At 64.4% G+C, this 23,247-nt stretch overlaps 2 protein-coding genes across 5 annotated transcripts in view; one reads left to right on the plus strand and one right to left on the minus strand.

Moving 5' to 3' along the window:
• Positions 1-23,247, minus strand: part of AFAP1 (actin filament associated protein 1) — a 45,545-nt gene that overhangs the window by 20,285 nt on the left and 2,013 nt on the right. For all 4 annotated transcript variants that reach the window (XM_060188527.1, XM_007536803.3, XM_060188525.1 and 1 more), the window contains exons 2-6: positions 8,237-8,365; positions 7,838-7,935; positions 5,995-6,103; positions 3,936-4,147; positions 1,521-1,700 (exon numbers count right to left, since the gene is read on the minus strand). In XM_060188527.1, the coding sequence (XP_060044510.1) occupies positions 1,521-1,700; positions 3,936-4,147; positions 5,995-6,103; positions 7,838-7,935; positions 8,237-8,363 (726 nt within the window). In that variant the 5' untranslated portion in view covers positions 8,364-8,365. The remainder of the gene's footprint in view (positions 1-1,520; positions 1,701-3,935; positions 4,148-5,994; positions 6,104-7,837; positions 7,936-8,236; positions 8,366-23,247) is intronic.
• LOC132537601 (basic proline-rich protein-like) lies at positions 10,247-12,350 on the plus strand. Its single transcript, XM_060188470.1, has 2 exons — positions 10,247-10,953; positions 11,054-12,350. Exons 1-2 carry the CDS (start codon positions 10,247-10,249, stop codon positions 12,348-12,350), a joined length of 2,004 nt encoding a protein of 667 aa, XP_060044453.1.

Below are 23,247 nucleotides of genomic sequence, written 5' to 3' on the forward strand. Positions count from 1 at the left end.
GGGGGGTCCCTGTGAAGGTCCCAGGGTCTGCAGATGGCCCACACTGGGGGTGCTCAGTCCCCAGAGCGCACTGCCACCTGTCACCCAGCAGGAATGGGTGCCATCTGGGCTTGAACCCGTGTTCACATGAAGGGGGGAAGCACGGGGGGGAGTGAGGGAGGGAGGCTGGGGCCAGGCAGCCACTCCCAGGAGGGAGGACGCGTCTCTCACCGCCACCCCAGAGACTCCCCAGGGCAGGTGTCCTGACCGGCCGTGACGCAGCCAGGTGGGGCCGCCCACACCAGGACAGGCAGGGGTTGTGGTGAGGGCGGCCGCAGGCGGCATGTGGGGCGGGGGACTGCTGTCCACCTCTGAGGACAGAAAGCAGAAGCAGGGCTGCCTGGAGCAAGCGGGAGGCCCGGGGAGTGGGTTTCCTCTCCGTCGGCGGCCGTTCAGATCTTGAAAAGGGCGACATGTGGGGCGCGCTGAGGGTCCCCGTTCCCATGCACAAGGGCGGGTTCAAGCCCCTGCCCCACCTGCGGGGGGCTTCACGAGTGGTGGAGCAGGGCTCTCCTCTCTCCTCCTGTCTCAGTCTGTAGTTATCCAATAAACGAATAGATGAAATATTCTTAAAAGATGTAGTCTTGGGAGCCGGGCGGTAGCGCAGCGGGTTAAGCGCAGGTGGCACGCAGAGTGCAGGGATCAGCGTAGGGATCCCGGTTCGAGCCCCCGGCTCCCCACCTGCAGGGGAGTCGCTTCCTAGGCGGTGAAGCAGGTCTGCAGGTGTCTGTCTTTCTCTCCCCGTCTTCCCCTCCTCTCCATTTCTCTCTGTCCTATCCAACAACGAATTGCGTCAACAAGGGCAATAATAATAATGATAACCACAACGAAGCTACAACAAGGGCAACAAAAGGGGGGGAAAAAATGGCCTCCAGGAGCGGTGGATTCATGGTGCAGGCACCGAGCCCAGCAATAAGCCTGGAGGAGGAAAAAAAAATAAAATAAAATAAAAAAGAAAAAGAAAAAAGAAAGGAGATGGTCCTGAAAATTCCAGGCACTCCCTGAAAAGTCGCCCCTCAGGTAGAGAGTCGGGCAACAGGCCCTGCTGTTGACTCGCCGGGCGCAGATGCCGCGCTCTGAGCAGACGCAAGTCGGGAGACGGAGCAGTGGGCTGACTCGTGTGTCTGCCGGCCTCTCAGCTCTCACTGCACTCGCGGCGATGGTCTAACAAAATGTGCTGATGTCAAGAAAGGGAGGGAGGGAGGGAGGGAGGCAGGCGGAACAGAAGGGGAACACAAGCAGGCCTGCACCAGGTCTGGTGTCCTGCACCACAGCGAAGGACTCTGGGAAGGAGGGTCTGGGGTCTGGGGTCTGGGGTCCGGGTGCGGGACGGCGAGGCCGCTCGGCAGACGCCGCCAGGGACCCTCGAGGCCGTGCCCACGCGCCAACACCCGCCCCGCAGACCACCGGCCTCCCCCCGACACGCTGGCGGGGCCGGGAGGCCCAGACGCGGCCGAGTTGAGGGCGCCCACGGCACTGACCTTGAGCCACTGCTCGGCCTGCTCGCGGCTCTGCACGGCCAGCACCAGGGGGTCCGCGCCCGGCGGCGCCACCTTCAGCTCGTGCTTCTTCTTCTTGCCGTCCTTGGGCACGTAGGTGACGCCGCAGCCCGGCAGGGGCAGCTCCATCTGCGGCTGCTGGTCCTTGGAGCTCTTGTAGCACTGGGGACAGGGGGACCACATGTCAGGGGGACAGGGGACAGGGGACACACGTCAGGGGGACAGGGGGACAACACGTCAGGGGGACAGGGGGACCACACGTCAGGGGGACAGGGGACACACGTCAGGGGGACAGGGGACACACGTCAGGGGGACAGGGGGACAACAAGTCAAGGGGACAGGGGGACCACACGTCAGGGGGACCGGGGACACACGTCAGGGGGACAGGGTCAACACGTCAGGGGGACAGGGGACAAACACGTCAGGGGGACAGGGGACACACATCAGGGGACAGGGGGACACACATCGGGGCGACGGGGGGACACACGTCAGGGGGACGGGGGACAACACGTCAGGGGGACAGGGGACAACACGTCAGGGGGACAGGGGGACACATGTCAGGGGGACAGGGGACAACACGTCAGGGGGACACACGTCAGGGGGACAGGGGACAACACGTCAGGAGGACGGGGGACAACACGTCAGGGGGACGGGGGACAACACGTCAGGGGGACAGGGGGACAACAAGTCAGGGGGACAGGGGACACACGTCAGGGGGACAGGGGACACACGTCAGGGGGACAGGGGGACAACACGTCAGGGGGACAGGGGACAACACGTCAGCGGGACAGGGGGACAACACGTCAGCGGGACAGGGGGACAACAAGTCAGGGGGACAGGGGGACCACACGTCAGGGGGACCGGGGACACACGTCAGGGGGACCGGGGACACACGTCAGGGAGACAGGGGACACACGTCAGGGGGACAGGGGACACACGTCAGGGGGACAGGGGACACACGTCAGAGGGACAGGGGGACAACAAGTCAGGGGGACAGGGGACACATGTCAGGGGGACAGGGGGACACACGTCAGGGGGACAGGGGACACACGTCAGGGGGACAGGGGGACAACAAGTCAAGGGGACAGGGGGACCACACGTCAGGGGGACCGGGGACACACGTCAGGGGGACAGGGTCAACACGTCAGGGGGACAGGGGACAAACACGTCAGGGGGACAGGGGACACACATCAGGGGACAGGGGGACACACATCGGGGCGACGGGGGGACACACGTCAGGGGGACGGGGGACAACACGTCAGGGGGACAGGGGACAACACGTCAGGGGGACAGGGGGACACATGTCAGGGGGACAGGGGACAACACGTCAGGGGGACACACGTCAGGGGGACAGGGGACAACACGTCAGGAGGACGGGGGACAACACGTCAGGGGGACGGGGGACAACACGTCAGGGGGACAGGGGGACAACAAGTCAGGGGGACAGGGGACACACATCAGGGGGACCGGGGACACACGTCAGGGGGACAGGGGACACAAGTCAGGGGGACAGGGGACACACGTCAGGGGGACCGGGGACACACGTCAGGGGGACAGGGGGACCACACGTCAGGGGGACAGGGGACACACGTCAGGGGGACAGGGGACACACGTCAGGGGGACAGGGGGACAACACGTCAGGGGGACAGGGGACAACACGTCAGCGGGACAGGGGGACAACAAGTCAGGGGGACAGGGGGACCACACGTCAGGGGGACCGGGGACACACGTCAGGGGGACCGGGGACACACGTCAGGGAGACAGGGGACACACGTCAGGGGGACAGGGGACACACGTCAGGGGGACAGGGGACACACGTCAGAGGGACAGGGGGACAACAAGTCAGGGGGACAGGGGACACATGTCAGGGGGACAGGGGGACACACATCAGGGGGACGGGGGACAACACGTCAGGGGGACGGGGGACAACACATCAGGGGGACGGGGGACAACATGTCAGGGGGACAGGGGACAACACGTCAGGGGGACACACGTCAGGGGGACGGGGGACAACACGTCAGGGAGACAGGGGTACACACATCAGGGGGACAGGGGACAACATGTCAGGGGGACAGGGGACAACACATCAGGGGGACAGGGGACAACACGTCAGGGGGACGGGGGACAACACGTCAGGGGGACGGGGACAACACGTCAGGGGGATGGGGGACAACACGTCAGGGGGACAGGGGGACACACGTCGGGGACAGGGGACAACATGTCAGGGGGACGGGACAACACGTCAGGGGGACAGGGGACAACACGTCAGGGGGACACACGTCAGGGGGACAGGGGACAACACATCAGGGGGACAGGGGACACACGTCGGGGCGACTGGGTGACACACATCAGGGGGACGGGGACGCCCAGCTCGGCGGAAGGCAGGTCGCCGCTCACCAGCAGCTTGGTGTCCTTGACCACGCACAGCAGCTTGGTCCACTGGCCGAAACGCTTCTTCCTCAGCAGGAAGGCGCAGATCCGGGCGTCCCTGACCAGCTCCATGGCCGCCTCCTCCGAGGGCCACTGGTGCCGGGCCTTCTTCCCCTTCTCCTCCTCCTCGTCGTCGTCGTAGGACTCGTAGGAGCTGCTCATGGCGTCGGAGTCGTAATCTGCGGGGAGGGACGGAGGGAGGAGCGGGAGGCAGGGAGGGAGGACGGCGGGGAGGAGGGGTCTTTCTGGCGGCCGGGGTTCTGCCCTGAGTGCTGGGAAACGCTCATCAGGAGACCAGAGTCGCCTCAGACCTGGGCCGGGCCGGTGGGCAAGAAGCTCCTCCACTCTGCCAGCTACACTGCCCACCCCGCCCGCTGCGGGCACCACCCTCAGCCCTGCAGCTCCCTCCCGGTGCCAGGGCAGAGAGGGGAGAGACAGAGGGAGAGACAGAGGGAGAGACGGGAAGGGGGAGAGACAGAGAGAGAGACGGACAGAGGGAGAGACAGAGGGAGAGATGGGAAGGGGGAGAGACAGAGAGAGATGGGAAGAAGGGAGAGACAGAGGGAGAGACGGGCAGAGGGGAGAGACAGAGAGAGACGGGCAGAGGGGAGAGACAGAGGGAGATGGGCAGAGGGGAGAGACAGAGGGAGACGGGCAGAGGGGAGAGACAGAGGGAGAGACAGGAAGAGGGGAGAGACAGAGGGAGAGATGGGCAGAGAGAGACAGAGAGAGACAGGGAGAGAGAGACAGAGGGAGAGACAGGAAGAGGGGAGAGACAGAGGGAGAGATGGGCAGAGAGAGACAGAGAGAGACAGGGAGAGAGGGACAGAGGGAGACGGGCAGAGGGGAGAGATAGAGAGAGAGAGAGACAGGGAGAGAGAGACAGAGGGAGAGACGGGCAGAGAGAGACAGAGAGAGACAGGGAGAGAGGGGCAGAGGGAGACGGGCAGAGGGGAGAGATAGAGAGACAGGGAGAGAGGGGCAGAGGGAGAGACGGGCAGAGAGAGACAGAGAGAGACAGGGAGAGAGAGACAGAGGGAGAGACGGGCAGAGAGAGACAGAGAGAGACAGGGAGAGAGGGGCAGAGGGAGACGGGCAGAGGGGAGAGATAGAGAGAGAGAGAGACAGGGAGAGAGAGACAGAGGGAGAGACGGGCAGAGAGAGACAGAGAGAGACAGGGAGAGAGGGGCAGAGGGAGAGACGGGCAGAGGGGAGAGATAGAGAGAGAGAGAGACAGGGAGAGAGAGACAGAGGGAGAGACGGGCAGAGAGAGACAGAGAGAGACAGGGAGAGAGAGACAGAGGGAGAGACGGGCAGAGAGAGACAGAGAGAGACAGGGAGAGAGGGGCAGAGGGAGAGACGGGCAGAGAGAGACAGAGAGAGACAGGGAGAGAGGGGCAGAGGGAGACGGGCAGAGGGGAGAGATAGAGAGACAGGGAGAGAGAGACAGAGGGAGAGACGGGCAGAGAGAGACAGGGAGAGACAGGGAGAGAGGGGCAGAGGGAGACGGGCAGAGGGGAGAGATAGAGAGAGAGAGACAGGGAGAGAGAGACAGAGGGAGAGACGGGCAGAGAGAGACAGAGAGACAGGGAGAGAGGGGCAGAGGGAGACGGGCAGAGGGGAGAGAGAGACAGAGAGAGACAGGGAGAGAGAGACAGGCAGAGAACACACACAGGCACCCTCTGCACGTGGAGCAGCCACCGCAAGCCTGCACCTAAGGACGTCCTCCAGAGAGGGCTGAGGACCACACCCCAGGGACACCCGCAGTGCTCCTGGCCTCACCCCTGCACCCTGCCCCGGACCCCACCCTGGGCCCCCACCCAGGGCTCCTGCACCCAGCACCCCCCTGATCCCCCACCCTGGGCCCCTGCACCCTGCCCCTCACCCTGGACCCCTGCACCCTGCCCCTCACCCTGGACCCCTGCACCCCGTCCCTCACCCTGCACCCCTGCACCCTGCCTCCACCCTGGACCCCTGCACCCTGCCCCCACCCTGCACCCTGCACCCCGCCCCCGCCCCCACTCACTGGACGTGATGTACTCGGGCGCCTTCCCGGGGCTCAGCGGCACGGCCTCCTCGTAGTAGCCCTCCGGGAGCGAGGACGTGGGCAGCGGCGGGGGCCCGCTGTCGGGGGGCTGGGGACAGGTGGGGTCACCACTGGGGGTCACCGGGGCGGGGAGAGGGCACGAGCCAGCCGCGCTCTGCCCCTTGTCACCCCAGCCCTGGGCCTGCTGGGACGAGGACGCCTCCCGCGGCCTCAGCTCGGGGGAAGCCCCATGCCGGGCACGGGATTAGAACCAGAGGCCAGAACTGGCGTTGGCGTATCGCACCCAAGTCAAAGACTCTGGGCTGGGTGGGTGGGGAGAATACAGGTCCATGAAGGATGATAAATGACCTAGTGGGGTTGTCTTGTTACATGGGAAACTGGGGGATGTTATGCACGCACAGACTATCGCATTTACTGTTGAACGTCAAACATTAATTCCCCAATAAAGAAATAAAAAAAAGAACCAGAGGCCGGACACTGGGCTCAGCCCTGGCCCCGCCCTCACGCCCAGACCCCGCCCCTCCGGGTTCGGCCCCGCCCCTCCGGGTTCGGCCCCGCCCCTCATCCCCGCCCCTCCCGGCTCGGCCCCGCCCTTCCCTCTCCCTTCCTGGAAGGTGGATGCCCCCACCCCACCCTGGGGGAGGTGCTCCGGGCAGCCGGGAGGGAAGGGAGGGGGAGTGAGGGGCCGGGCGGTGCGCAGGCTGGGCGGTGCACGGTCAGTCGCTCGGGATAAGGCCTCGTCTCTGTCCCCGGCCCCGGTCACGTCTCTGTCCCTGCCCCGGTCTCGTCTCTGTCCCCTGCCCCGACCTCGTCTCTGTCCCCTGCCCCGGCCTCGTCTCTGCCCCTGTCCCGTCTCTGTCCCTGCCCCGGTGTCCCAGTCTCATCTCTGTCCCCTGCCCCGTCACATCTCTGTCCCTGACCCGGTCTCGTCTCTGTCCCTGACCCGGTCTCGTCTCTGTCCCCTGCCCCGGTCTCGTCTCTGTCCCTGCCCCGGTGTCGTCTCTGTCCCTGCCCCGGTGTCCCAGTCTCATCTCTGTCCCCTGCCCCGTCACATCTCTGTCCCTGACCCGGTCTCGTCTCTGTCCCTGTCCCGGTCTTGTCTCTGTCCCTGCCCCGGTGCCCCAGTCTCATCTCTGTCCCTGTCCCGGTCTCGTCTCTGTCCCTGACCCGGTCTCGTCTCTGTCCCCTGCCCCGTCACGTCTCTGTCCCTGCCCCGGCCTCGTCTCTGTCCCTGCCCCGGTCTCGTCTCTGTCCCTGCCCCGGTGTCCCAGTCTAATCTCTGTCCCCTGCCCCGTCACATCTCTGTCCCTGACCCGGTCTCGTCTCTGTCCCCTGCCCCGGCCTCGTCTCTGTCCCTGCCCGGGCCTCGTCTCTGTCCCTGCCCGGGCCTCGTCTCTGTCCCTGCCCCGGTGTCCCAGTCTCATCTCTGTCCCCTGCCCCGGTCTCGTCTCTGTCCCCTGCCCTGGTCACGTCTCTGTCCCTGCCTCGTCACGTCTCTGTCCCTGCCCTGACCATGTCTCTGTCCCTGCCCCGACCATGTCTCTGTCCCTGCCACCTCACGTCTCCGTCCCCTGTCCCGGCCTCGTCTCTGTCCCCCGCCCTGGTGGCACAGGGGCAGCATTGGCGGAGAACAAGCAGGGCTGGGAGCTGGGGGTGGGGTGACCCCAGAATGGCCGGGGAGCCCCAAACCCACTCTGCCCCTCCAAAGCAGATGGAGCCTCATAAGCAGAGGCAGGGCTGGGGGGTCCCCACCTGGGTTCCACCCCGGGCACAGGTTCCGCTGCTGGCCCTGCCCCACCCCGGCCCCCGGCCCCGCACTCACCAGCCAGGGCTGCGGGATCTCGGGCAGAGGCATCTGGGGGGGTGCGGGCAGGCCGCCGGGGGGCTCTGGCTTCTGCACGCGGTCCTTGGGCTCCGCACCTGGGCCATGCACCCCGTGAGCACAGCCCGGCCTGGGCGGACCCCCGCCCCCGGGAGGCGTCCCCCAGGTAAAGGTCGCGGGCAGGGCCCCGGGCTTGCTGGGTGAGGGTCTCTCCCGTGCGCCCCAGGACAGTGAGTCCCGCCACTGACCACGGGGGGCAGGGCCCGGAGCACGGCAGCTAGGGGGAAGGTCATGTCCGACTCTGCGGAGACACGAGGGGCCCCGGGCCTGCCCCCACCCCCGTGCCCCTGTGGACAGTGGGCGCAGGACGGCCCCGAGGGGGAGCAGGCGGGGGGGCACCTCTGGAGGCCTGGATGCGCAGCAGGATGTCGGCCAGCGCCGCCTTCCTCTCCCGCACCGAGGGCGTCAGCTGCTCTTGGTCCAGCAGCTCCAGGAAGATGCGCAGCTCAGTGACCAGCTCCTCCATGGCTGCGGAGACAGGGGACAGAGGTGTGAGGGCGGGACGGGACGGGGCCAGCAGGTGTGAGGGCGGGACGGGACGGGGCCAGCAGGTGTGAGGACGGGACGGGACGGGGACAGGATGGGGACAGAGGTGTGAGAGAGGGACTGGACGGGGACGGGACGGGGCCAGCAGGTGTGAGGGCGGGACAGGATGGGGCCAGCAGGTGTGAGGGCGGGACGGGACCGGGACAGGATGGGGACAGAGGTGTGAGGGCAGGACGGGACAGGACGGGACAGGGCCAGCAGGTGTGAGGGCGGGACGGGACGGGGCCAGCAGGTGTGAGGGCAGGACGGGACGGGGCCAGCAGGTGTGAGGGCGGGACAGGATGGGGCCAGCAGGTGTGAGGGCGGGACGGGACGGGGACAGGATGGGGACAGAGGTGTGAGAGCGGGACGGGGACAGGACGGGGCCAGCAGGTGTGAGGACGGGACGGGACGGGGATGGGTGGCAGGGACACGCCCTGGGACAGAGGGACACACAGACGGGGGACGTGCCCGCCCATTCCCGGTGGGTTCCTGTGCCCGCTGGGACACCCTTGGTCAGCGCTGGCCACACCGCGGAGCTCTGGCTCTGTTAGTGGCCGGCCGGCTCTGAGGTCAGCAGAACCAACCCCTGTGGGGACAGGGGGCTGCAGCGGGCGCCTGGGCGGGACGTGTGGCCCAGGCACCACGCAGCAGACCCCACAGCACCGGGGGGAAGCTGGAGGCTCTGGCACTGTGGTGTCTCTCCCTCTCTCTGAATGGAAAGGTCATCCTGGGAGGAGTGAAGTCCATGCCTGAGACCCTGTCTCCACACACAGCAAAAAGAGGCCGAGAGCACGACCCACAGCTCACAGGAGAGACAGAGACAGGGAGAGACAGAGAGACACAGAGAAAGAGACAGAGACAGGGAGAGACAGAGAGAGACAGGGAGAGAGACACAGAGAGAGAGACAGAGAGAGACAGAGAGACACACACACACACACAGAGAGAGCCTGAGAACAAACACAGTCGGGCAGTAAGTGACTTCCCGTGTGGAAGGGCTGGGCAAAGTACTCTTCCTCCCTCTCTCCCTCCCTTTCCTTCTCTTTCTCTCTTCCTTGCTTCTTTCCCTGTTTTTTAAAGGAATTAAAAAAAAAATTTAAAGATTTTTAAATATATTTTCCCTTTTGTTTTCTTGTTGTTTTATTGTTGTAGTTTTATTATTGTTATTGTTGTCGTCATTGTTGGACAGGACAGAGAGACATGGAGAGAGGAGGGGAAGACAGAGAGGGGGAGAGAAAGACAGACACCTGCAGACCTGCTTCACCGCCTGTGAAGCGACTCCCCTGCAGGTGGGGAGCCGGGGGCTTCAACTGGGGAGGGGGGTCCTTGCGCTTTGCACCATGTGCCATTAACCCGCTGCGCTACCGCCCGACTCCCTACTCCCTCCCTCTCTCTCTCCCTCGCTCTCTCTCCCTCTCTCTCTCTCCAGCACCAGGCTGTCTCCAGGCTGCTGTCCGCACCACAGGAACCCACTGCTGCTAGCAGCCACTATTCTCTTTTCCTCTTTTCTTCCCTTTGCTTTTTAATTTTTAATTTTCTTTTTATTTATTACTAGACAGAGACAGAGAACATGATAAGGGGAGACAGAGAGGGAGAGAGACAGAGAGACACCTGCAGCCCTGCTCCCCCCGCTCCTGACACCTGCTCACACCGGCACACAAGGCAGCCTGTGCCCCTACGGGGTGACCCCCGCCTGGCCCAGCACACGCTTCTCTGAGCACCACAGAAAGGCCGGGTGACTTGCCGGCCTGGGAGCAGAGGCCCAAAGCTGCTCCCCACAGCCCGGGTCCCCGTCCAGCCCAGACCCAGACCCAAACGCCCCCAATGGCCCGGGTCCCCGTCCAGCCCAGACCCACACGCCCCCAATGGCCCGGGGTCCCCGTCCAGCCCAGACCCACACGCCCCCAATGCCCCGGGTCCCCGTCCAGCCCAGACCCAAACGCCCCCAATGGCCCGGGTCCCCGTCCAGCCCAGACCCACACGCCCCCAATGGCCCGGGGTCCCATCCAGCCCAGACCCACACGCCTCCAATGGCCTGGGTCTCCGTCCAGCCCAGACCCACACGCCCCCAATGGCCCCGGGTCCCCATCCAGCCCAGACCCACACGCCCCCAATGGCCCCGGGTCCCCGTCCAGCCCAGACCCACACGCCTCCAATGGCCTGGGTCTCCGTCCAGCCCAGACCCACACGCCCCCAATGGCCCCGGGTCCCCATCCAGCCCAGACCCACATGCCCCCAATGGCCCGGGGTCCCATCCAGCCCAGACCCACACGCCTCCAATGGCCTGGGTCTCCGTCCAGCCCAGACCCACACGCCCCCAATGGCCCCGGGTCCCCGTCCAGCCCAGACCCACACACCCCCAATGGCCCGGGTCCCCGTCCAGCCCAGACCCACACGCCCCCAATGGCCCGGGGTCCCCGTCCAGCCCAGACCCACACGCCCCCAATGGCCCGGGGTCCCCGTCCAGCCCAGACCCACACGCCCCCAATGCCCCGGGTCCCCGTCCAGCCCAGACCCAAACGCCCCCAATGGCCCGGGTCCCCGTCCAGCCCAGACCCACACGCCCCCAATGGCCCGGGGTCCCATCCAGCCCAGACCCACACGCCTCCAATGGCCTGGGTCTCCGTCCAGCCCAGACCCACACGCCCCCAATGGCCCCGGGTCCCCATCCAGCCCAGACCCACACGCCCCCAATGGCCCCGGGTCCCCATCCAGCCCAGACCCACACGCCTCCAATGGCCTGGGTCTCCGTCCAGCCCAGACCCACACGCCCCCAATGGCCCCGGGTCCCCATCCAGCCCAGACCCACATGCCCCCAATGGCCCGGGGTCCCATCCAGCCCAGACCCACACGCCTCCAATGGCCTGGGTCTCCGTCCAGCCCAGACCCACACGCCCCCAATGGCCCCGGGTCCCCGTCCAGCCCAGACCCACACACCCCCAATGGCCCGGGTCCCCGTCCAGCCCAGACCCACACGCCCCCAATGGCCCGGGGTCCCCGTCCAGCCCAGACCCACACGCCCCCAATGGCCCGGGTCCCTGTCCAGCCCAGACCCACACGCCCCCAATGGCCCGGGGTCCCATCCAGCCCAGACCCACACGCCTCCAATGGCCTGGGTCTCCGTCCAGCCCAGACCCACACGCCCCCAATGGCCCCGGGTCCCCATCCAGCCCAGACCCACATGCCCCCAATGGCCCGGGGTCCCATCCAGCCCAGACCCACACGCCACCAATGGCCTGGGTCTCCGTCCAGCCCAGACCCACACGCCCCCAATGGCCCCGGGTCCCCATCCAGCCCAGACCCACACGCCCCCAATGGCCCCGGGTCCCCGTCCAGCCCAGACCCACACGCCCCCAATGGCCCGGGGTCCCATCCAGCCCAGACCCACACCTCCAATGGCCCGGGTCCCCGTCCAGCCCAGACCCACACGCCCCCAATGGCCCGGGTCCCCGTCCAGCCCAGACGCACACGCCCCCAATGGCCCCGGGTCCCCGTCCAACCCAGACCCACACACCCCCAATGGCCCGGGTCCCTGTCCAGCCCAGACTCACACGCCCCCAATGGCCCGGGTCCCCGTCCAGCCCAGACCCACACGCCCCCAATGGCCCCGGGTCCCTGTCCAGCCCAGACGCACACGCCCCCAATGGCCCGGGTCCCCGTCCAGCCCAGACCCACACGCCTCCAATGGCCCGGGTCCCCGTCCAGCCCAGACCCACACGCCTCCAATGGCCCGGGACCCTGTCCAGCCCAGACGCACACGCCCCCAATGGCCCGGGACCCTGTCCACCTCACAGCCCCGAGTCGCCATCCAACCGGGGCCCACACGGCTGCCTCCATGGCCCCGGAACGTGGCCCTGCTGTCGCCAGCTGTGCAGAGCTGACACCCCCTGCTCCATTTGTGCAGGACCCCAGAGGCCAAGCTTCCTGAAGCCCCTTGTCCCTCACACCAACAGCCCTGCCCTGGGTTCAGTGGCCCAGGTCATCTGGGAACCACGAGGTCTCCAGGTCACCCTGCCTGCCCCTCCCTGTCCCCTGTCCCCTGCAGAGCCCAGGCCGGCCTGCCTGACCCCACTGGCCCCTGTCCCAGTCACAGAACTGACAGGGATGGCGGGAGGAGGCACGTCTGAGAGCACACACACACCTGACCCTGAGCCCGACACACCTGACCCTGAGCCTCACACACCTGACCCTGAGCCCCACACACCTGACCCTGAGCCCCTCACACACCTGACCCTGAGTCTCACACACCTGACCCTGAGCCCCACACACACCTGACCCTGAGCCCCACACACCTGACCCTGAGCCCTACACACCTGACCCTGAGCCCCACACACACCTGACCCTGAGCCCCACACACCTGACCCTGAGCCCCTCACACACCTGACCCTGAGCCTCACACACCTGACCCTGAGCCCCTCACACACCTGACCCTGAGGCCCACACACCTGACCCTGAGCCCCACACACACCTGACCCTGAGGCCCACACACCTGACCCTGAGCCCCACACACACCTGACCCTGAGCCCCTCACACACCTGACCCTGAGCCCCACACACCTGACCCTGAGCCCCACACACACCTGACCCTGAGGCCCACACACCTGACCCTGAGCCCCACACACACCTGACCCTGAGCCCTCACACACACCTGACCCTGAGCCCGACACACCTGACCCTGAGCCCCACACACACCTGACCCTGAGCCCCACACACCTGACCCTGAGCCCCTCACACACCTGACCCTGAGCCCCACACACACCTGACCCTGAGCCCGACACACCTGACCCTGAGCCCCACACACCTGACCCTGAGCCCCACACACCTGACCCTGAGCCCCACACACCTGACCCTGAGCCCTCACACACACCTGACCCTGAGCCCCACACACCTGACCCTGAGCCCCACACACCTGACCCTGAGCCCCACACACCTGACCCTGAGCCCGACACACCTGACCCTGAGCCCCACACACCTGACCCTGAGCCCCACACACCTGACCCTGAGCCCCTCACACACCTGACCCTGAGTCTCACACACCTGACCCTGAGCCCCACACACCTGACCCTGAGCCCCACACACCTGACCCTGAGTCTCACACACCTGACCCTGAGCCCTCACACACCTGACCCTGAGCCCCACACACACCTGACCCTGAGTCTCACACACCTGACCCTGAGCCCTACACACCTGACCCTGAGCCCTCACACACCTGACCCTGAGCCCCACACACCTGACCCTGAGCCCTACACACCTGACCCTGAGCCCTCACACACCTGACCCTGAGTCCCACACACACCTGACCCTGAGCCCCACACACCTGACCCTGAGCCCCTCACACACCTGACCCTGAGCCCCACACACCTGACCCTGAGCCTCACACACCTGACCCTGAGCCCCACACACACCTGACCCTGAGCCCCACACACCTGACCCTGAGCCCCACACACACCTGACCCTGAGCCCCACACACCTGACCCTGAGCCTCACACACCTGACCCTGAGCCCCACACACACCTGACCCTGAGCCCCTCACACACCTGACCCTGAGCCCTCACACACCTGACCCTGAGCCTCACACACCTGACCCTGAGCCCCACACACCTGACCCTGAGCCCCACACACACCTGACCCTGAGCCCCACACACCTGACCCTGAGCCCCTCACACACCTGACCCTGAGCCCCACACACCTGACCCTGAGCCCTCACACACCTGACCCTGAGGCCCACACACCTGACCCTGAGCCCCACACACACCTGACCCTGAGCCCCACACACCTGACCCTGAGCCCCTCACACACCTGACCCTGAGCCTCACACACCTGACCCTGAGCCCCTCACACACCTGACCCTGAGGCCCACACACCTGACCCTGAGCCCCACACACACCTGACCCTGAGGCCCACACACCTGACCCTGAGCCCCACACACACCTGACCCTGAGCCCCTCACACACCTGACCCTGAGCCCCACACACCTGACCCTGAGCCCCACACACACCTGACCCTGAGGCCCACACACCTGACCCTGAGCCCCACACACACCTGACCCTGAGCCCCACACACACCTGACCCTGAGCCCCTCACACACCTGACCCTGAGCCCCACACACCTGACCCTGAGCCTCACACACCTGACCCTGAGCCCCACACACACCTGACCCTGAGGCCCACACACCTGACCCTGAGCCCCACACACACCTGACCCTGAGCCCCACACACCTGACCCTGAGCCCCACACACACCTGACCCTGAGCCCCACACACACCTGACCCTGAGCCCCTCACACACCTGACCCTGAGCCCCACACACCTGACCCTGAGCCTCACACACCTGACCCTGAGCCCCACACACACCTGACCCTGAGCCCCTCACACACCTGACCCTGAGGCCCACACACCTGACCCTGAGCCCCACACACACCTGACCCTGAGCCCCTCACACACCTGACCCTGAGGCCCACACACCTGACCCTGAGCCCCTCACACACTTGACCCTGAGCCCCACACACCTGACCCTGAGCCCCCCCCACACCTGACCCCAGAAGTCCCCCAGCTCCCAGCCGGCTCAGGACAGGGCTCTGACTTCTGTCCCCACAGACCGCGAGGACTGTCTGGGCCTGAGGGCAGGGGCCATCCGGGGACAGTGGGGGACACGCTGCCGTAGGTCTCACCGGTACCTGTGCCAGCTCCCCTGCACCCCGTCCCTTCCAGTCTGCTCCCAGACACCCTGAGCCCCGCTGGTGACATCTGGAGGCTCTGATTCCACGGTGATGGGTGACGGAGACCAGTGTGTCCCCAGAGGAGACTGCCACCTGCCAAGGCAGACACCTGTGGCCGGCCGGGGTCCCGAGTAAACTGGGGTGACGATGGGGAAGGGGACGGGGCTGAGGAAGCCCGCTGTCAGGGACGCCAGGCCACCCAGCCGCCAGGATCCCTGCGGAGAAGGGGTGTGCTGCGGGGACCCTGGTGACAGACCCAAGGTGGCCACTCTGTCCCTTCCCGGGGCGGCGGCTCAGCTGTCAGGGACAGATGGCAGTCCCTTGGTGGCCCAGCGTCTGTGGCCACCATCTGCCCGTGCTGTCACTCAGCTCCGAGAGGAACTAGGGGAAGGAGGCGGCCATGGGTGTGACAGCCGGGAGGCGGAGGAGAAATGGAGACGCCTGGCCGGGCTCCTCCCCAGCTCCTCCCTGCAGGTCATTAAGCTGTCTTTATTTCCTTGTCTGTCTGTCTGTCTGTCTGTCTCTGGGAGAAAAGCCAGTGCCCTGGGCATGTTTTCTCCCCCTCGTACAGCCCAGAATTGGGGGCCGCTCTGTGCCCATCTCTGTGGTGGGGTGGGCTGGGCGCTGGGTCTCTATGGGGTTTTGGGGTTCAGTCCCCGGGCTGAGCCCTCCAACTCTGTCTGCCCTGGGTGACAGGAAGGGGCATGGCGTCTCTGCACCCTGCACTGTCTGCCTGCCTACTGGGGTGCAGGCAGAGGCCCCAACAGTCATGCAGGGTGGGGTGACAGACACTGAGGGGGGCAGGGCTGGGGTGAGGGGGCTCTGGGGTGGGAGAGAGTCAGGACGGGGCCCGCAGTGGAGCACCCGGTTAAGCTCACATGTCACCAAGCGCCCCAGCTCCCCGCCTGCAGGGGCAAAGTTTCAAAGCAGTGAAGGAGGTCTGTCCCCCCCCCCTCAATTTCCCTCTCTCCTGTCCAATAAAATAGAAAAATGAGAAAGAAAGGAAAGAAGGAAAGAAAGAAAGAGAGAAAGAAAGAAAGAGTCAGGCTGTAGCGCGGCGGGTTAAACGCAGGTGGCGCAAAGCGCAGGGACCGGCATAAGGATCCCGGTTCGAGCCCCCGGCTCCCCACCTGCAGGGGAGTCGCTTCACAGGCGGTGAAGCAGGTCTGCAGGTGTCTGTCTTTCTCTCCCCCTCTCTGTCTTCCCCTCCTCTCTCCATTTCTCTCTGTCCTGTCCAACAATGACAACAATAAGAATAACTACAACAATAACTATAACAACAATAAAAAAACAAGGGCAACAAAAGGGGAAAATAAATAAATATAAAGAGAGAGGGAGAGAGGGAGAGAGAGAGAAAGAAAGAAAGAAAGAAAGAGGAAAAAAGGAAGGGGAGGGGAGGGGAGGGGAGGAGGAAAGACCTCCGGACAAAGGCTGTGACAAGCGGCACCCTGCCAGGAGGGAGGCGCTGAGTGATGGGGGCTCCATGGGCCGGACTCCAGCAGCTCTTGGGGGGGACTCCTTCTCCCTCCACGGGGACCTGGGAGCTCGGGGGACACCCCAGCCCCGCCGCCTGCCGGCGCACCCCAGCGGCACCCGCAGAGGAGCCCAGCACCCAAGGGGGCCGGTTCAGGGACTGGGCCGCACCCCCTCCGTCAAGGTGGCCGTCTGTCCAGATGGGGGGCTGGACCCACCCCAGAGCCAGGCCGGGCGGGGGGGTCTCTTTCTCTGGATGAAGCTTCTGCCGGGTGGCCCTGCCACATGCACCCTGTGAGGCTCCGGGGGTCCCCCCAGAGGAGGGCGGAGACCCCAGCCCTGCCCACAGCCCTGCCCACAGCTCTGCCCTGCAGACGGAGCCGGGAGGGGAGGGCTCACAGGGGCAGCCCGCACGGAAGCTCAGACTCCAGCACCCAGGAGGTCACGGTTATGTCAGGGTCACACCCCCGGCTCCCTCCATGTGACTGGAAGTAAGTGCACGGGGCCACTGCTTTAGCCACGGAACCCACGACGCCTCCCCGACACACAGACAGCTGCCAGAACTCCCTCCCTCACCACGCAGGAGGCCTCGGGCTTGAGCCCTGGCACCGCATGGGCACGCCATGAGCAGCCTGGGGAAGCTCCGTGGACGAAGGTTGGGGTGCCTCTCCTCTCTCTCTGGGTAGATAAAAGGTCTGCTACGGGGCCAGATGGTGGCGCACCTGGTTGAGCGCACGTATTGCAATGCGCAAGGACCCGGGTTCCAGCCCCCAGGCCCCCACCTGCACGAGGAAAGCTTTGCGAGAGGTGAAGTAATGCTGCAGGTGTCTCTCTCCCTCCCTATCACTCACTTGATTTCTGGCTGTCTCTATCCAGTAAATACATATAATAATAATAATAATAATAATAATAATAATAATAATAATAATAATAAAAAGGTCTGCTACACCCCTCCCTGTTCAACGTGCATATCCACTAGATACGATAAAGCCGCCCCAGAGCCCCCTCCCTGTCCGCCATGACGGCTCAGGGCCCCAGGCTCCCCCTCCGGCAGGGGTGTAGCCATCTGAAAGCAGGGGGGCACTGCTGCCCCGGCCGCCTGACCCCGGCACTGGACAGGGAGGCAGGGGTGACGGCGACAGTCCAGCCTGAGCCACGTGCTGGCAGCTCGCCCCCGCTCGTCTGAGACACGCTCGTCACAGGCCCCAGGCGCACCCCTGCACCCTCACCCCTGCTTGCGGGGGTCCCTGTGACCACGCCCCGTGGGGGAGGGGCTGCAGGGCTTCCCAGGGGCCCCAGTGGGCTGGGTGCTAACGTCAGAGCCCCCAGCTCAGGGGTCACCCCCAGGTCCCTGTCCCCTGCTTGGAGGGTCCTGGACCCCCTCCCTCATGGGCAGACCGACAGCCCCCCCCGCCGCCACCATCCTCAGGGACAGCCACGGGGACACAGTGACCGCGGCCCGGCCACAGCCACCATGCTCCCCCCACCCCCGGGGCAGAGAGAGATGGCGGCCTAGGAGTGCCCCCAAAGGGATGTCACCCTCTGTCCATCACGGGTAGGTGAGGCCTGGAGGTGACCCCCCCCCCTGGGGTGGGCTGACGCCAGGGCTGAGCAGGGCCTGGGCTCCTGGGTTCAAGCCGCCCCCAGGGCTTGTGGGCTCCAGGCTTGAGCACAGGGGGCAGCCATGGCCGCAAGGCCCGCTGAAGCCAGAGCCCGCAGGAAGAGGCGGGGGGCGGGGCGCAGGCAGCACCTGCACTCAGGTGAGAGCCGGGGAGTCAGGCCCCGCCCCCGTGCCGGCCGCCCATTGGACGCAGCAGGCCCCGCCTCCAAGTTGGCCCCACCTCCCGTGTCGACCGTCCATTGGACGCAGCAGGCCCCGCCTCCAAATAGGCCCCGCCTCCCGTGTCTACCGCCCAGTGGATGTAGCAGGCCCCGCCCCCACCCCGTGCCGACTGCCCATTGGACGCAACAGGCCCCGCCTCCAAGTAGGCCCCGCCTCCCATGTCAACCGCCCATTGGACGCAGCAGGCCCCGCCTCCCTCTAGGGATAGGCAGCGCCCAGCTGCAGGTGACTCCGGGGGTGTGTGGGCAGGAGGGTCCTCCCGGGAGCCCAGCGCAGGGAGAAGCTTGCTCCCTTGGCCTCTGGCTCCCTAGGCCTTCTGCAAGGGCCAGCTGCTCCTCCCCGAGGGTGTCTGGGAAAGCAAACAGACAGCTGGCGGGTGCGGCTGGACAGACAGACAGGGGGCAGAAGGAAACTGCTCCTGTGTCCCCAAACCAGCTGCTGAGTCCCAAGGAGCAGCTGTATCCAGACACAGAATGTCACCAATGAAAAAGCCCAAACCCACAGCCCCCCCCGTCTGTCTGTCTGATCCCCCCTCTCTCATTTATTAAAAAGACAGGAGGAGAGAGAGAAAGAACCAGACATCACTCTGGTACATGGGCTGCCGGGGACTGAACTCAGGACCTCACGCTTCAGAGTCCGATGCTTTATCCCCTGCGCCACCTCCCGGACCACAGCGCCTTTCTATGGCCCCTCTCTCCCTCCTTTCTCTCTCTCTCTCTCTCCTCTTTCTCCTTCTCTCTCTCCGTCTCTCTCCTCGACCTCTGTCTCTCGTCTCTCTCTCTCTCTCCACAAACCCACAGCCTCGACTGTCCCCAGAATAAGTCTGTCCCCAGAGGCTCTGACAGTCAGGACAGTCGGGTGTTGGTGCGGATGCCTGAGACCCAAAAGCAGGACAAGCCCCTTTGCCCAGACGCTGGTACAAGGCCAGACACACGGAGAGCGCCGGGGAGGGACTGACGGACACGGCACTGCACACGCCCAGCCGTCATCTGCAGGGAGAGCGTGAGACTCATGGCGCAGCTGAGCCACCTGCCCAGACGATGCCGCTCAGGGGCACAGCCCTCTCGCCTGCCCGCCCGCCCAGCGGCAGGACGTCTCGCCCGCGGGGCAGAGCCGGGGGGGGGGGGCGCCGGGTGGGCACCTGCCTCTGTGGTGGCCGTGGCTGATGGAACCACACTGAAGGGTGGGGGGGAGGAGAGAGAGAGACACACAGTGGATGACTGAATGCATGAGTGAGCGAAAGGATGAGTGAGAGAGCAAGTGAATGAGTGAGTGAATGCATGAGGGAGGGAGGGAATAAGTGGGTGAATGAATGAATACATGTGTGAATGAGTGAATGCATGAATGAATGAATTGGTGAGTGAATGAGTGAAGAATGAGTGAATGAATGAGTGAATGAATTAATGAGTGAGTGCATGAGTGAGTGAATGAATGAATGAGTGTATGAGTGAGTGAATGAATGAGTGAGTGTGAATGAGTAACTGAGTGATTGAATGAATGAGTGAGTAAATGAATGTATGAGTGAGTGAATGAATGAGTGAATGAGTGAATACATAAGTGAATGAAGAATGAGTGTGTGTGAGTGAGTGAATGAATGAGTGAGTGAATGAATGAATTCATGAGTGAATGAATGAGAGTGAATGAATGAGTGAGTGTGTGAATAACTAAGTGAGTGAATGAGTGAGTGAATGAGTGAGTGAATGAATGAGTAACTGAGTGAGTGAGTAAATGAATGAGTGAGTGAGTGAATGAGTGAGTGTATGAGTGAATGAATGAGTGTATGAGTGAGTGAATGAATTAGTGAATGAGTGAGTGAGTGAATGAATGAGTGAATACATGAGTGAATGAAGAATAAGTATGTGTGTGAGTGAATGAATGAATGAGTCTATGAGTGAATGAATGAATGAGTGTATGAGTGAGTGAATGAGTGAATGAATAAGTGAGTGAATACATGCGTGAATGAATGAATAAGTGAACGAGTGAATAAGTGAGTGAGTGAATGAGTGAGTGAGTGAATGAGTGAGTGAATGAGTGAGTGAGTGAATGAGTGAGTGATTGAATGAGTGAGTGTGAGTGTGAGTGAGTGAATGAATGAGTGCGTGAGTGAGTGTGTGAGGAAGAAGACATAAGGGCGTCACCTCTATCAGACCTCAGGAGGTTGAGGGTGCTGCCCCAGGAGCTGCGGTGAGTCAGGCCCTGGCCCCCGGGGTCCCCATACGCCCCACAGGGGCTCAAGCAGTGGGGGTCGCGGCCAGGCCTGCGCCTGAGACCACGGGCCGCCAAGCTCCCAGCTGGCTTTGACGGGAGACACAGCGACGAGTCCCACTGGCCACTGCCCACCCCCATGTGGCGGTCACCCACGCTGTGCCCCGGCTCTGCCCTGCCGGGAGCCCCGTCCAGCAGACCGCACAGCCCGAAGCCGCCATCACCGGAGTCCCCGTCTCACTCATCACCTGCAGGAAGAAGAGGCTCTCACCCAGGCCAGCGGCACTCGGGTCCTCTGCTCTCATTAGCAGGTGAATACTCCAGTCTGTTGGGCGGCGTGGCGCAAAGCACAAGGACCGGCGTAAGGATCCGGGTTCGAGCCCCCGGCCCCCCACCTGCAGGGGAGTCGCTTCCCAGGCGGTGAAGCAGGTCTGCAGGTGTCTGTCTTTCTCTCCCCCTCTCTGTCTTCCCCTCCTCTCTCCATGTCTCTCTGTCCTATCCAACAACGACGACATCAATAACAACAGCAATAATAACCACAACAACAATAAAAAGGTCAACAAAAGGGAAAATAAATTTAAAAAGAAAAAAAGAAAGGGGGTCAGTGTCGGCACATCCAGCTAAGCGCATGTTACCACGTGCAAGGACCCGGGTTCGAGCCCCCGGCCCCCCACCTGCAGAGGGAGGCCTCACGAGGAAGCAGGGCTGCAGGTGTCTCTCTGTCTCCCCTCCCCTCCCCTCTCGATTTCTCTGTCTCTATAGAATAAAATGGGGGGAAAACTTCAATAAAAAATAAATATAAGAGTGATACGAAAGCAACCTCTTCTGGGCCGGCCAAACAGCTCACCTGCACCGTGCGCTGCTCAGCCCTATATGAGACCCCGGCCCCACCACTTGGGTGCTGTGGTGTCTCTGTGTCTGTCTGCCTCTCTCTAAAACAGACCTGCCTTTCCTTGGGTGGGGGGTGGGAGATAGCTCAGTCAGCAGGATGTCAACCGCACCAAACACGGGGCCCTGGGTTCGACCCCTGGTACCTTCAGGGAGCATCAGGACCCGCCCTGGGGGGGTCCCAGGTCTGTGGCCCCCTCACCAGGTGAGCCAGCAAGGCCGACCCCCAGAGGAGAGGTGAGTGGGGGTGGGGGGGCTCTGCACCCCTGGCCCTGGGGGCAGGGGCAGTGGCTTCAAAGTTGTGCAGGAAAATTCTTCCAACCCAGAGCCCTAGATCCAGCCAAACTGTAGGTGGGGTGAGAGGGGGAGAGACACAGAGAGGAAGGAGGAGGAGAGGAGAGAGAAGGAGAGAGGAAAGAGAGGAGAGAGGGGGGGAGGAGAGATGAGAGAAGAGGAGAGGAGAGGGAGAGAAGGGGGAGAGAAGGGGGAGAGAAGGGGGAGAGAAGGGGGAGAGAAGGGGGAGGGAGCTCAGCGCCCTGAGGCCGCACGACTCGGCACACAATCCTTTCTTTGAGAGCAGCTGAGGAGTCTGCTGAGCCCCACACAGGAGGAAACTAAAAAGGAAGGCGATACCGGGGGTGGGGGCAGGCAGGGGGCCAGAAGGGAGCCCGGGCGGGCGGCGGGGAGGGCGGCAGATGGACACACACCCCCGGGTGGAAGAGGGGCGGGCAAGGCCGCCAGCAGCTGCAAACGACGCCCGCCGGAAAGCAAAGCCCCCAGGAGAGGGACCGTGCGGGCCGGCCGGCTGTCGCGCTCTCTCTCCCGGGGGACGGAGCAGGGCGGAACGGGGCGGGAGTGGGACCCAGGCCTCCCTCCACACGCAGGGGCCCAGGGGCCGGGCAGCTGGAAGGAGGGTGCAGAGGGGCAGGGGCGGGCGGGCCGGCCCAGCAGGCGGGGATTCTGTTGATTCTGTTCTAAACCTCGGCGAACTTTTGACTCTTTAAAGTATGTGAAAACTGGTGTGGAGAATCAGTAAACTAGGCCCCAGCAGCAGCAGAGCCCGGCCCCTGGGGCCCTGGGGGCCGAACCCCGAGCTTGGGAAGCTTTCGGTAGGACTGGGGGTGTGGGGTCGCGGCCCTCAGGACCGGGGTCTCGGCCGCGGGGTTCCCGACACCGTGGGGGCGGTGTGGGAAGCCTGTTTTCCAGCCCTGTACCGTCAGAGGACCCCCACGTGGGACCACCGTGAACACGGGTGTGACCCAGCGAGGGGACCGCTGTTGGGGCCGCCTGTCGCTTGGGCCACCACTGGACCTCCTGGGCCTCGGAGCTGCCTGGGGAACTTTCTGTGTGTATCACCTTTACGTTTTTGTTGGATAGAGACCGTCGGGAATCAGAAGGAAGGGAAGACAGAGGGGCAGAGGCAGAGAGACACCTGCGGCCCTGCTTCACCGCTCGAGAAGCTTCCCCCAGGGAACTTTCTAGAAGGGGTCAGGGGTGAGGGGCGCGCGTCTGCTGGTCACCCGTGTGGAGCCCGGGCCATCTTGAAGGACACCCCCATTTGAAGCGCCCCCAGACGCAGCCTGAGCAAACGCCGCCCGCTTTCCGCAGCTCTAGGCCGCCGGCCGGCTGCTGGGGCGTCAGCTGCTGGGGAGCCTGACTGCGTCTGGGGACAGGCGCCCACCCGCCACGGAAGCAGACAG

This window comes from Erinaceus europaeus, chromosome 3 (genome assembly GCF_950295315.1).
Source record: "Erinaceus europaeus chromosome 3, mEriEur2.1, whole genome shotgun sequence".
NCBI lineage: Eukaryota > Metazoa > Chordata > Mammalia > Eulipotyphla > Erinaceidae > Erinaceus > Erinaceus europaeus.

Coding starts and splice junctions, on each gene's coding strand:
- LOC132537601 (XM_060188470.1), top strand. CDS start 10,247: ATGGCCCGGGTCCCCGTCCAGCCCAGACCCACACGCCCCCAATGGCCC. Junction 10,954..11,053: donor AGACCCAAACGCCCCCAATG/GCCCGGGTCCCC, acceptor GTCTCCGTCCAG/CCCAGACCCACACGCCCCCA.